Here is a 13,895-nt window from a genome sequence, read left to right on the forward strand (position 1 = left end):
TAAAAAATCAATAAAATATATATTTTTAAAAAATTGCTCTAAGCTAAAACATCTGTGTTATAAATAAAGTAGTCTTATTTTCTTATGGCAGAAACTCGGGCACAAAACCTTATTGGCTGGCTTTGATGACTCAATCTTCAGTTCAGAGGTTCTGGGGATCTACCTAGAACAGCGGTTCTCAACCTGTGGGTGGCGACCTCTTTGGTGGTCGAACGACCCTTTCACAATGGTCACAAGACCATCCTGTATATCAGATATTTACATTACGATTCATAACAGTAGCAACATTACAGTTATGAAGTAGCAACGAAAATAATTTTATGGTTGGGTCACAACATGAGAAACTGTATTTAAAGGGCCAGAAGATTGAGAACCACTGACCTAGAATGTTTTCTTAGTAGAATGATTTTGAAGCCTTTACAACTTCAATTTTAGGGATAGGAAATATCAAACATTAAAATTTTTTTCAAACTTAGGAAAACTTACAGGAAGAGTACAAAAATTCCCATATAACCTGCATCCAGTTTCCCCAACTGTTAACATTTGTTTTACCAAGTTGTGTTTTACCCCTTAATTCCTTAGTATGTAGTTCCTAGATACAAGGATATCCTCATACTTAATCAGAATGCATTCATAAAAATTAGAAAATAAAATATTGATAGTTCCGTTGTTTAAACTACACATTGCATTCAAATTTAGCCAGTTGTCTCTATTATGTCTGCTATTGGGTACAGGATCCAACTCCGGATTGCTTGTTGTATTTCATTGTTGTGCGTCTTTCGTTCCCTTCAATATAAAGCAATTGCTCAGCCTTTCCTTATTTTTAATGACTGACTTTTTAAAGAATACAAGCCAGTTGCTTTGTAGAATGTCACTCACTTTGGATTGCCTAATGTTTTATCTATGATCAGAAACCAGCTATGCATTTTTAGCAGGAATACTATAGAAGTAATGGAGTGTTCTTTACTGCATTTTATCAGGAAGCAACAATGTCCATTTGTGTGATTAATATTGATACTAATTGTTATCATTTGATCTGCTAGGTTTTTCCTCTATAAAGTTAGTATTTTATGGGAGGATATTTTGACTCCAAGTAGATATCCTGATTCACATTTTTACCCAATTGTTTTAATATTTATTAATATACTTTGCTTGAATCAATATTATTACAGTGGTTTGCCAAGTGCTGATTTTCAAATTTATTTTTCCTGATTGATTTATTAGTTGGCTTATACCATAAGATAGAGGTTTTCTTCTCCAATTTTTGCTTATTTTTTTTTAAGGTATAGTAATATAGATTCATTCATTTCTATTTTATTTAGTGACTTATAATTAATCTCTGTCATTTATTTTGATTTTCAAAATGACCCAGAGTTGGCCAGTGGCAGCCCATTCAAGCTCTCCTGTGACTTTAAAAAAAATTTTTTTAAATTGATTTCAGAGAGGAAGTGAGAGGGAGAGGGGGAGAGAGAAGCATCAATGATGAGAGAAAATCATTAATCGGCTGCCTCCTGCATGCTCCCCACTGGGGACCGAGCCTGTAATGCAGGCATGTGCCCTGACCGGGAATTGAACCGGTGACCTCTTCGTGCATAGGATGATGCTCAGCCAACTGAGCCACACCTGCCAGGGCCATTGGTTGATTCTTGTATGTGCCCAGACCAGGGATCGAATTGCAGTCTTGGCAGAGGGGATGCAGCTCTAATCAACTGAGCTACCCAGCCAGAGCTAAGTTTTCTCTTAAAACATAATATGTTTGGTTTATCTTTTTGTTTGTTTGTTTGTTTTTGATAGAAACTGAAAACTAAAGAAGAAATTTAGTCCAAATATTAACTTCTTTTTAATCCAGATTGCAATTCTGCCACCTAGTGTTTGCATATGGATTTTTAGGAAACAATATTTTTCCTTTTTCAGAACTGCTTGAGAATAATTCTTCCCTTTATTCTTAGCTTACAGATGTTGTATTTGACAATAAAAACTTTAAAAGGAGAATTCATCTTTATTAATCTTTTTGAGGAATTCAATTTTAGTTATCTCACATGTTAAAGCTGGTAAATTGTTTATAAATTCATTGTATAAAATTTGCTAAGTGTTTTCCAGGGATGTTTGCACAGTTCATATAATGTATAATTTTACTTTCTTAGAGTCGGGGTGGAAAAAAGTTTCTTGCTGTACTGAAGGAAATCTTGGACAGGGATCCCTTGTCTCAGCTGTGTGAGAATGAAATGGATCTTATTTGGACTTTGCGACAAGACTGCAGAGAGAACTTCCCACAGTCACTGCCCAAGTTATTACTATCGATCAAGTGGAATAAACTTGAGGATGTTGCTCAGGTAACAAAAGATCACTTCTGTAACACCTTTTGGGAGTATGTTACTTTGTTGTTTTTGTGTAAATTGTCTTTTCCTACATAGTAGGTATATGTGTATAGGTTGGCTAATTTTCTACAAGAGAAATTTTGAGATTTTTTAACTGTTATATATAATCTAAGTAGTAGTCCAGAAAATATTAAGATTTAAAGAGCCCAGATTCTGTGTAGATTTTCTGTATCTTTCACTAAACACAGTAAAAACAGTGGTTTTGGTAATAATAATTATACACACACACACACACACACACACACACACATATATGTATAGTAATTACTGACAGGTTGTAGGTCCTGGGTTACTTCTAACAGTTCAGTGAACTCCAAAGTTTTAATCTTAAGATCCTTTGCAGTGGCTGTTCTACAATGAGTATATTATTTGAAAATTACCTCCATTTGTGGAAGTTAACATTTTAGAACATAAACCATTCAGCTCAATTTTAACATTCATTCTGTTTGGCAGAGTTGAATGTTTGCCTTTAGGCAGAATAGAGAAGGGGAAAAAATTTTGCTTCCAAAAGGCCACTAAATTTTAACTCCTTTTTTGATTTTTTAAGACTGTCAAAAAACACCAGCATTTATTAAATTTAATTGACCATAAATGGTCTATAGAAAGATCCTTGAAATAGTTTGTAATCAGAACAAATACATTTGGAATATTGAAATAACCAAATTTGTTTATTTAGTTGAATTCACCCAGTGTTTTAAAGAGTTTTTTGGGCTTAGTAAATCTATAATGACTTAAAAAATTTATTTTAATGATATGCATTTTTAAAATCTTGGTTACGGTTTTTCTTCCCAAATTAAATGTAGAAAGGATTTCTTTTGAGTTTATTTCTTAATGATTTTTTTGACCATGTTATATAATTATGTTTATTATAGGTCTTGTTTAAACTGTTTCTATAGTTAGACCACATGCACATTATTTACTCTAAAAAGTAACTAATTTTGTCCTTTAGATATGTTTTATTGTTGTTACATCTTATTTAAATTCAAGCTTAGTTTTCTATGAGCCCTCATAATGGTGGCATACCAGATGTAAACATTTTTTTGTTGGCACATTTGCCTACTTCTCATGGGTAGTGCTCAGTTCTAAGTACTTCCTGATCCCACCCTCCACCAAGAAATACATCATGTTATTTTGTATAAAATTATAGAGTAGGAATCATTTCTTGCTGTATACTTAAACGTTACCTGAGAAAGAGGTTTTACTATATGTCAGTTGTCAGAAAAATGGAATGAAATGAACTAATTTATGGTTAATATTTCTTTATTTGTACCCTAGGGACAGTAATTTTTATATTCAGGAATTTAGCATGCTTATCTCATTTCCATGAGGGAATCTAGAGCATTATTTTCAGATAGTTTAACGTCCTCATAGACTAGAACATTATTTTCAGATAGTTTAACATCCTCCATTTTGACGTTAAAAGAAAGCTAGGAGTGTAACTTAATACTCAAGTAGAAACACCTAAATGAGTGTAAATAAGTGTGTGAAAGCATGAATTTCACAATCCTAATCTCCTTTTTTAGTAATGTAGAAAAAAATTTAATAGAATAAATAGTAATGTGATTTGGCTTTTCTCTCAACCCTGCCCCATTGCCAGTTATAGTAAACTGGTACAAAAGAATGTAATTGTATTTTCAGTAAATCTACTACCTTAAAATGTGAAGAGTCGGAAGCCTGGTGCGTAGTTTGTACTCTGACTCTACAAGTAGTCTCCCATTAATCCACAGGAAAATATTCTGTTGGCATAATGTACAAGGGGTTTCAGTGGTCTTTGCAGCAGGCAGATAATTAGTCAGCATTGCGTTCACTATTTATATGGCTGAAACTGATTATTTCCCTCCCATGCTGGTTTCTGTAGGTTTCCGTAAACTAAAGTGATGGGTTTTGGTAATTTATTTATGTTTATATAATTGATTTTTAAATAATTATAAATAATCTTACCAAAGTTAATTACTTTTCAATAGTAGGGCTGTTTTTAACCCACAACATAGTTGAACCTCAAGTATTAGAGTATCATATATCCTTTGCAGTATTGTTTTTGTGGGGTAATGTATTCCGAGTGTTAACTCGAGATGCTAGAGCTTTTTTTACTATTGTTTCAGACCCTCAGGAAATAGTGCCCCTAAGTCCTCTGTCCATAACGAGGACTGCTGGTCCTTGATGGCCTTGAGCAAAGTGTGGAGGGGGCCCCATCAGTGATAAAAAGTGGGGTGTGGTGGGTATTTCATATCTTTAAACCAGTATTTCTCAAACTTTTTTTAATTTTACACCCCTTAGGAGCCTTTTTAGTCTCTTAATAGCCTCATTCCCATGAGATTTGATGCCACAGACAAGTATATGTCTGTTTATGTACTGTATGTCTATATATGCTTTAAAATACATGAAGAACAAGTATATAGCTTATTTTTATTCAATGCAACTTTTAAGAATAATTAAACAAAATTTTAAGGTAGGTAAAAGTTAAAATAAAATAACATTTTACTGTTTGTTGAAAATTTTTGATGTAATTATGTAAATTATAATAAGTTTTATATGTATCAATTTACATAAATGTATTCTAATAATAGCAAGGTAATAAAATCTTTAAAACTTATTCAAGAGCTATTTTGTAAATATAAAACTATTGAAAAATTAAGTTAATTTCTTAAATTATCTTTAGTAAACTTTGAAATTTCTTTGATACAAGAAAATACCTTTTAGCTATTCGATATTCAGATATTACTGATTTTAGGGGGGCACTGACATAATTAATGAGGGGTTGAATAATTTGTAGAATTAAATAATAAAATATAAACTATTTTTATTTAATTCTCAAAGCCTAAATCTCACATAACAGCTCAAATGTCATACACAAGGCAGCTAGCAGGTAGTAACAGATCACCTCTCACAACATGACTTTGAGTTTGGGGCAGTCAGCTGAGAGACCGTTCTCCAGTCATTGCCATCTATTTGCCATAGTTTGTAACTTATCTTGTATATATTTTGTGTTTTCTCCCTGGACTTGATGTCAGCGATAACCAAGGAAACCCAACAAGATAAATATTAAGGAAAGGGATTTTATTAGATAGAATTGAGCTTTAGAAAGCTACATTCATAATTACCAAAAAATGTTTTTGCTCTCCATAACCAATTTTCTTCCCACTTAACCATCCTGATAAGAATGCATGCTATAAACATATCAAAAATGTGAGGAGGAAGCTCTTGCCAAGAGCAATCCTCATGAGTCTCACTGTGCTCTGATAGGATGCAGATAAAATATAAACCAGTTTTACTTAATTCACACACACACACACACACACACACACACACATACACTTTATTGATTTCAGAGAGGTAGGGAGAGAAAGAGAGAGAGAGAGAGAAACATCAATGATGAGAGCCCTAGCCTGTTTGGTTCAGTGGATAGAGCATTGGCCTGCGGACTGAAGGGTTCTGGGTTCGATTCTGGTCAAGGGCACATGCCTGGGTTGCGGGCTCAATCCCCAGTAAAGGGGCGTGTAGGAGGCAGCGAATCAATGATTCTCTCTCATCATTGATGTTTCTCTCTCTCCCTCTCCCTTCCTCTATGAAATCAGTAAAAATTGTATTGAAAAAAAGAAACATTATTCTTAATTCTTAAATTCTTAAAGCCTAAGTTTTGCACAAAAGCTCAAAGGGTTTGAGCTTTTTGGAACTCAGGTTTTCAAAGATGGGGCCATGTGTACCCAAACCTGTCCTCCACCTGTAGTCCCAGCTTATCTCCCCAAGGGATTCTTTTTTATCCTAAGTCTGGTCCATTTCTAAGTGGCATCTGCAAGTAAAAGATTAATTGTATTTGTCTTGTTTATAGAAAATAAACAACTAGGGACTATTTATTTCTAATGAGTTACTTATTATGATTTAGGGCTTAAGCATGTTATGGTCAATAAAAAGTTCCATCAAGTCATAAGATTCTTTTAAAATATTAAGAGTTAAAAGTAAACCCCCTGAAAATAATTTTATGTTGTTATTAATGGACTTTACATGTAAATCGCTCATCATTAATTTGAGCATTGCCACTTATATTTGTACTTTGAATTTTACCTTTAAGTATTTCTTGATCATTTTGTGCACACGCACTCTTCCTCCTCCCTCACCCTCTCTTTCTTTCCTTTTAAAATTATTTAATGGGCATTGATTGTGGAATTCATATATTCAGTGCATCATCTATTTCCAAGTATTTAATAGCTTTTATTTTCTGCTTATCTATAGAATATTTCAACTGTGACAATTTTTACTATTCCATATTAACAGGAATGGGTTTTTGAAGCCTCTGTAATTGCAAGTATGCTTCTCCTTTTGACCCATCTCTTCTCCTCACCCCTATAATTTCTGAACCAGTTTCAATTTTTAAACAGCTTCAGGCACTACTTCAGATTTGGCCTAAACTACCTCCTCGGGAGGCCCTGGAGCTTCTTGATTTCAACTATCCAGATCAGTACGTTCGGGAATATGCTGTAGGCTGCCTGCGACAAATGAGGTATCTTCTGCAGTTGGCTTTTTGGGGGGCAAGGGATTACTTGGGTGTGGATAGAGAAGGTAATGTCTGCTTGAATATCTAATAAGAAAGGAAAAGGCTAGGAATTATTCAGAATTTAAAGCATTTGTGTTCTCTCTCTCCCTCTCTCTCTGCATTTACTCTATAATGTAAAACAAAAACATACTGGATCAGAGGTCCCCAAGATCACTCTCAGGTTCTGTGATTCACTAGGATGACTCATAGGACTCAGCATATAATCATACTCTTGGTTATGATTTATTACAGCAAAAGGATACAAAGCAGAATTGGCAAAGGAAAAGATTCATGGGGCAAAGTCTGGAGGAAACCAGGCAAGTTTCTAAGGTTCCTTTCCCAGTGGAATCAAACTAAATTACACTTAATTTCCCCCAGTAATGAGTTGTAACGACACATTTGAAATGTCTACAAGGGAAGCATTAGAGACTTGGTGGCTAGGGTTTTTATTGGGGGCTAACCACAAGCTCCCTCTATCTAGCACATACCAAAGTTCTAGAGTTCCAGAAGAAAAATGGGTATTCAGCATAAAATACCCTGTTTGCATAGTGTAGGCACATTGAGCTACTCTTTTCTGTTAGGTTGGTAGAAAGCCTTTTAAATCTGTTTCCAGATACCAGCCAAGGGCCAGCCTTTTTCAAAGGATAGCAGTTAGGCCTGCTGTGTTAACTCTTTTTCTCTCTACCATTCAGAATTAATAAATGTTAGTATTTTGTAATAATTATTTAATTTAAATTTTTAAGTAAATAACATTACAATTAAAGATGAAGTCCTTGTAGTTTCCTTACTGAGCCCTGATTTTTTTTCTTTCACTTTCCAGAGACAGCCATATCATGAATTTGGTATTCTTCTATACTACATTTTCTGCTTTACCACACCTCTATATCTATAAAAATATAGATACAGAATGACAATATAATACATTTAAAGTCACACAAATGTGTTTTGCTGTATGTATTATTTTACACCTTGCTTATTTTTAAAATTCAACATTAGATTTTTGTGGTCAATCTCTCTCATTACATATAAATGTAGTTTATCTTTTTACCACTATGTAATATTCTGTCACAAGGATATATCTTAATTATTTCATTCCCCTATTGAGGAACAGTTTAAGTTCTCTCTAGATTTGCCTGTTATAAGCAATGCTGCAGTGAATATGCTTGTACAGTCCCCTTTGGTCAATACTGTGTGGAAATTTATGGCATTTACTTGTGGACTTGGGATTCATATCTTACCGACTACTAGAATTGCCTCTGATGGGAGTGTGTTTACATGTGAATGGTTTTGGGATGGACACCCAATAAAGAACCACTAATATTAATTAATTCAACTCATGTTAATTACAATATTATGTTATATTAATTCAGTGGTTCAATACTCACAAATGCACTCATTTCTTATCCTTCAGACTACTTAAAGTTAAGATTTTAATTGTACATTCATTATCTGGGAGAAGGAATTATTTAATCCTAATGATAGAGGAAAATAAATTGTCACAGTACTGATACAGTTTTGTTTTTAAAAACTGATTGCTTGACTGAGTACACAACTTTTTCAACATGACCAGAAATCACTACTTAATTTTGTTGTAACTCTGGCTGATTGTAAGTGCAATCATCACTTGTATCAACCTAAATAATTTAATAAAAATGCCCCAAATATCTGTTCTTTGCTCCCTTCCACTCTCCCTCCTGCTGAAATCTTCAGCTTTTCTTGTGTTATTGTAATAGTAGAACAGTGAATGTAACCATGCAACAAGCCTGACCCAAAAGAACCGTTGTGTTTCAGTAAGTTAATATTCAATCGTTTGATAGGAAGGGATCGTTTTCTGGCACAGGATGTTAAGTACTTACTATGTGTTTTTTGTGTTTTTTAGCGATGAAGAACTCTCGCAATATCTTTTACAACTGGTGCAAGTTTTAAAATATGAGCCTTTTCTTGATTGTGCCCTCTCTAGATTCCTATTAGAAAGAGCACTTGCTAATCGGAGGATAGGGCAGTTTCTATTTTGGCACCTTAGGTAAGTGTTTTAAAACATCTCGGGGAATAAGGTATCCCTTCCTGTTTCAAATGTTTATACATTCTTTAAGTGAGAAAAATTGGATAGAAGTTAGTTGAGAGATTTAGTCAATTGTGTGATATGAGTCAGATCTTTGTAACTATCTCTAAATTGGTAATACTACGTTTTCACTACAAAAAGCAAATAAGGTAATATGTAAAATATTTGGATTTCCTGGGATAAAGAAAATTAAGTAACTATAAAATTTCATACCTTTTTGTACTATGATGTTTAAAGAATTGAAAAGTTGACCACCCCACTAAAATTTTTCAGCAAGAGGATGTGTTTTTTTCTTTGGTTGGCATCACAAGTTAATTTTATCCTATATAATAAAGAGCTAATATGCTAATTAGACCACACAACCAAATGTCCTTCAGAATGACCTTCCAGACAAAGTCGGGGCAGCGAGGGCCAAGGCAAGGTGCTCTGGCTGCAAGGGCCTAGGCAAGAACCACCTTCCTGAACTACCAGTGGGTGGGGGGCAGGGCCAGCGAGCCTGCACCACCAGGCCAGCCATGGCGGTCCCGGCACACCCTCCCCCGGCCCCTTCGGCAGAGGCGGTGGGAGAGGGGGCTGCGAAGTCCTGCTCTGGTCCTGGCACCATGCCTTCCGCGGATGTGGTGGGAGAGGGAGCGGCTCGGTCCCGGCACCTCTGCAGAGTTGGGACAGGGCGTGACAGTGGTGCCTCAACTTCCCACAGCCAGGCCTCAACCTCCCACAGCCCCTCTCCTGGCCAGCTCAGCTTCCCCCTACCACGTTCCCCAGCACCAGTGGATAGGGGGTGGGGCCAGTGCTAAGGAGCAACAAGCCAGATTCTTGCTGAGCAGCGTTACACCCCCCTTGTTAACCTCCCCCCCCCCCCCACCTCCCCATTCAGCCAGAAGCCAGGCTCACCGCTGGCGAGCACAGTGGCAGTGGTGGGAGCCTTTCCCGCCCCCATGGCAGGCGGACAGTAAGGAGCGAGGATTCCTGGACTGGGAGAGGCCCTGACTGTGAGAGGGATATCTGTGTGCCAGCTTAGGCCCGGGGGTTGGGAGGGAGGTCCAGGCCTAAGCCAGCAGGCGGACATCGTCCGAAGGGTCCCAGACTACGAGAAGGCACAGGCCGGGCTGAGGGACACCCCCCCCCCCCACACACACACACCCAGTGCATGAATTTTGTGCACTGGGCCTCTAGTAATAGAATAAAGAAGTCATTACTTTCATTTGGTGAATCTAAAGTGTTTGATAAACCATCATAATATTAACTTTCTACAGATCAGAAGTGCACATTCCTGCTATCTCCATACAGTTTGGTGTCATCCTTGAAGCGTACTGCCGGGGAAGTGTAGGGCACATGAAAGTGCTTTCCAAGCAGGTATCAGCTTTTTGTTTTGTTTGTTTTAAATATATTTTTATTGATTTCAGAGAGGAAGGGAGAGGGAGAGAGAGATAGAAACATCAATGATGAAAGAGAATCATTGATTGGCTGCCTCCTCCACACCCCCTACTGGGGATGGAGCCTGCAACCCAGGTATGTGCTCTGACTGGGAATTGAACCGTGACATCCTGGTTCATTTCATAGGTCAACGCTCAACCACTACGCCATGCCAGTCGGGCAATATCAGCTTGTTTTAATCTTCATATTCAATTTGCCACATGGTACTTGAAAATTGTATAATTTCTTCCATTTCATTACTTATAGAGGTTTTAGTAACTGAATCTTACTAACATATTTTTTTAAATAAAAATTTAAGTCAAAAAATGAAGTTTCAACAAATTTAGCAGAATTTGCCAGGAGAGCCAATAGTATAAGTTTTGGTCTGAAAGCAGACAAGCTTGGCACTTAAGGAGAGCCCATGTTTCAGTTCAGGTCCAAACGCGGGAAAAGAGCTTTGTCCACGTTCAAGGCAGTAAGACAGGTGGAATTTCTTCTTCCTCACAGGAGGGTCTGCCTTTTGTTCTTTTCAAAATTTCATGCTTGGATGAGGCCCACTCACATTAGGGAGGGCAATCTGCTTTTCTCAGTCTACTGATTCAAATGTTAATCTCACCTGAAAACACCCTCACAGACACACCCAGATTAATGTTGTAACAAATATCTGGACATTCCATTGCCCAGTCAAGTTAATACATCAAATTAACCATGGCAGATAAAGCATCCATATGCAGAATGTTAAACCATACTTAATCTCCAAATAAGGGCAACAACAAGGTCAAAATTTCACCTAACATGATACAGCTACTCTGAGTATAACTAAAAATGCACTGACCTCTTTCCCCGAAGAGGAGGTGATGTCCTTGAGTGGTGTTTATTCGTCTCCTTGATATACTATAAATTAAATACCATGATGTAAAATTAACAACATTTAAATACTGTAATATAAAGTCAATTTATCTTATGTTTCATGATAAGGGAATAAGAACAAGAAGAAACAGACATTTCCTATAAACACACCACACATGAACACGTAACAAAATGAGGAGATATTCATGACAATTAGTCCTCATTTATGTAAGTGGTCACATGGTCATACCTGGTGTTTATTACTACCTTCTTCCAACCTATTCTGTGTTTCCTTTGCCTTTAGCAAGTTCCTCGGTTGTGGTTCTTTACCTGCTGGAATGACTCAAACCTTCATTCTTGAAGAGTGTAGGCCATTAGTAGTCCTGCCTCGATTGGCTTATAGTTTTCCATTGACCTTAATCACAGAGCCTGATAATACCAAGCGATCTATATTCTAGACACATTCTTCCTTACCTCCATTGTGGAGCAGTAGGGTCCTTGGTAGTCAAGGGTCAGTTACTCCAGCCAGCTTCGTGACACCCTGCTTTGCCTGTTCTCCCATGAGGAGCAAAACGGCTGGAAAGGAGTCTTCAAGTTCCATGGCATCATTGTTGTGTCTTCCAGTGGAAGCATTGTTCCCTTTGTAACTAAGATAACCATGCCAGGAGAGCATAAGGTCACAGGAACAGGAAACAAAAGTTTTGCTAGTTGATTACCATGAGAGTAATAGTGGTACCATCTCCGTTTCCACACCTTGATTCTAAGCCATGAATCCGAGCTATGGGAGAAACAGCACCATATATTGGCCACTAATTCAGAGCACATTCACCCTTCTGGGGAACCTTGCCCCAGCTCTAGAAGGTATTACCACATAGCTGATGCTGTAACTGAGTCTTAAAAAGGCCATTTCACTGTTCTATCAAGCCACTACTTTAGGGTGGGGGGGGGGGGAATATGGTAAGACAGGTGAATTCCATGAGCACCGAGCCCCTTGCTGCATTTCATTTTTTGTGAAATGAGTTTCTTGTTCAGAAGCAATGCTATATGAAATACCATGAAGGATAAGGTGTTCTGTAAGTCCAAGGATGTTAGTTTTAGCAGAAGCATTGAATGCAGGGAAGGCAAATTCGTAGCCACTACACTTTTCTAACTCAATTGCATTGCCAAGGAAACTCCCATAGATTTTGAGAGATCGTTTTAATATTGATGATTTATAGTTCGTGTTGAAACGAATTATTTCTGATCCCTCCCTTTTGGAAAGCCCGTTAATGATGGTAGTAATAGCTAAGCACTTATTATGGGCCATTTATCCTTCACAACAATCTGGGATTGATACTATTAATCCCCTTAATTTTATAGTGCCCTTAAATCTATCTCATACCTATTAATGTCTCTTGTGTTCATGGCTACCACCCTAGTTTCACCCATTATCTTCTCACCTATATGTCTTCATTAACCTCCTAAATTGCACCCTTTCTTTTCATTCTTTCCCCCCCCTCCCTTCACCCCTTTTCTTTACAGATAAAGTTATGTTTTTAAAATATAGATGTATTATGTCATTTCCCTTTTTAAAATCCCCGCAGTAATTTTTATTGCATGGAGACTAAAAATCCAAACTCTTTGTCAAAGTCTGTAAGGCTACACTTGATGAAGTCCCTACTTCTTTGGCTTCACTCATATGCTCAAATCACACTGGACATTTTCTTGGTTCTCTGGGGACCTCAGCTTGACTTTTATAACAGCAATCATATGGCATATGTATGATCATATTAATCTTACTTTTTTTCCTACACTGATGAATTGCAAGGGGAAGACTACCCTTTACATGGCAGTTCTTGTTATCACTGTAGAGCTATAAAAAGACAAGGTGTTGAAGCACTTATGGCCATATGGATATTCAGGACACTGTTCCAGGAAATGGATATCAACACATTAGTGATGGGGCATGAAAATTCCCAACTGTACAAACATGGAAGAAATTCAAATTTGAAATACTTCTAAAAGTTCCTGTTTGCATAGCCCATTTTTTAGCTGGTTCCCTTTTCACCACTGTTTGTACAGCTTCTGGAATTGTTGAGAAATGAAGTGTGTGTGGTTTTGACAGATGACTAACTTGGCAGGTTGGTCTGCCATCTCAATTTTATCATCAAGCTAATAGAAATTTCCCAGTTTTCTGTGAGCAAGCCCTCAACCTCTCTGTAGAAACTGTATCCCTGAATTCACCTCCCTACAGAGTCTTAGTAGTTTCCTTGAATTGGAGCAGAGTTCAAAAATGAAAATATGGTATAAAATAAATCTCATGTTCATGGAAATTCAAGCCATAATATTCATAATGTTTTTTGTATACATATTTTATATGTTTGTTATATACAGCTTACATATACTTTGTTTTTATCATTAGTTGTTTCCAGTTTTAATGCCATAATGATAAACTATTTTGCTTTATGGTTGGCCAAGACTGTCTTATGGAATTTTACATAACATGATGGAAAGACCCTCAGTTATTAGACCAAGTTAACTTTTAAACACAGTGGTTTTGATTGAGTAGGTCATTGTTGATTGACCTTGTACTTCTTTTTTTTTTATATATATATATATTTTATTGATTTTCCACAGAGAGGAAGGGAGAGGCATAGAGAGTTAGAAACATCGATGAGAG

At 36.7% G+C, this 13,895-nt stretch overlaps 1 protein-coding gene across 5 annotated transcripts in view; it reads left to right on the plus strand.

Moving 5' to 3' along the window:
- Positions 1-13,895, plus strand: part of PIK3CB (phosphatidylinositol-4,5-bisphosphate 3-kinase catalytic subunit beta) — a 144,686-nt gene that overhangs the window by 105,373 nt on the left and 25,418 nt on the right. For 4 of the 5 annotated variants that reach the window (XM_059663805.1, XM_059663806.1, XM_059663807.1 and 1 more), the window contains 4 exons: positions 2,145-2,333; positions 6,755-6,876; positions 8,789-8,932; positions 10,228-10,327. In XM_059663805.1, the coding sequence (XP_059519788.1) occupies positions 2,145-2,333; positions 6,755-6,876; positions 8,789-8,932; positions 10,228-10,327 (555 nt within the window). The remainder of the gene's footprint in view (positions 1-2,144; positions 2,334-6,754; positions 6,877-8,788; positions 8,933-10,227; positions 10,328-13,895) is intronic. The other variant, XM_059663808.1, reaches the window with a different exon arrangement.

This window comes from Myotis daubentonii, chromosome 14 (assembly GCF_963259705.1).
Source record: "Myotis daubentonii chromosome 14, mMyoDau2.1, whole genome shotgun sequence".
Classification (NCBI taxonomy): Eukaryota; Metazoa; Chordata; class Mammalia; order Chiroptera; family Vespertilionidae; genus Myotis; species Myotis daubentonii.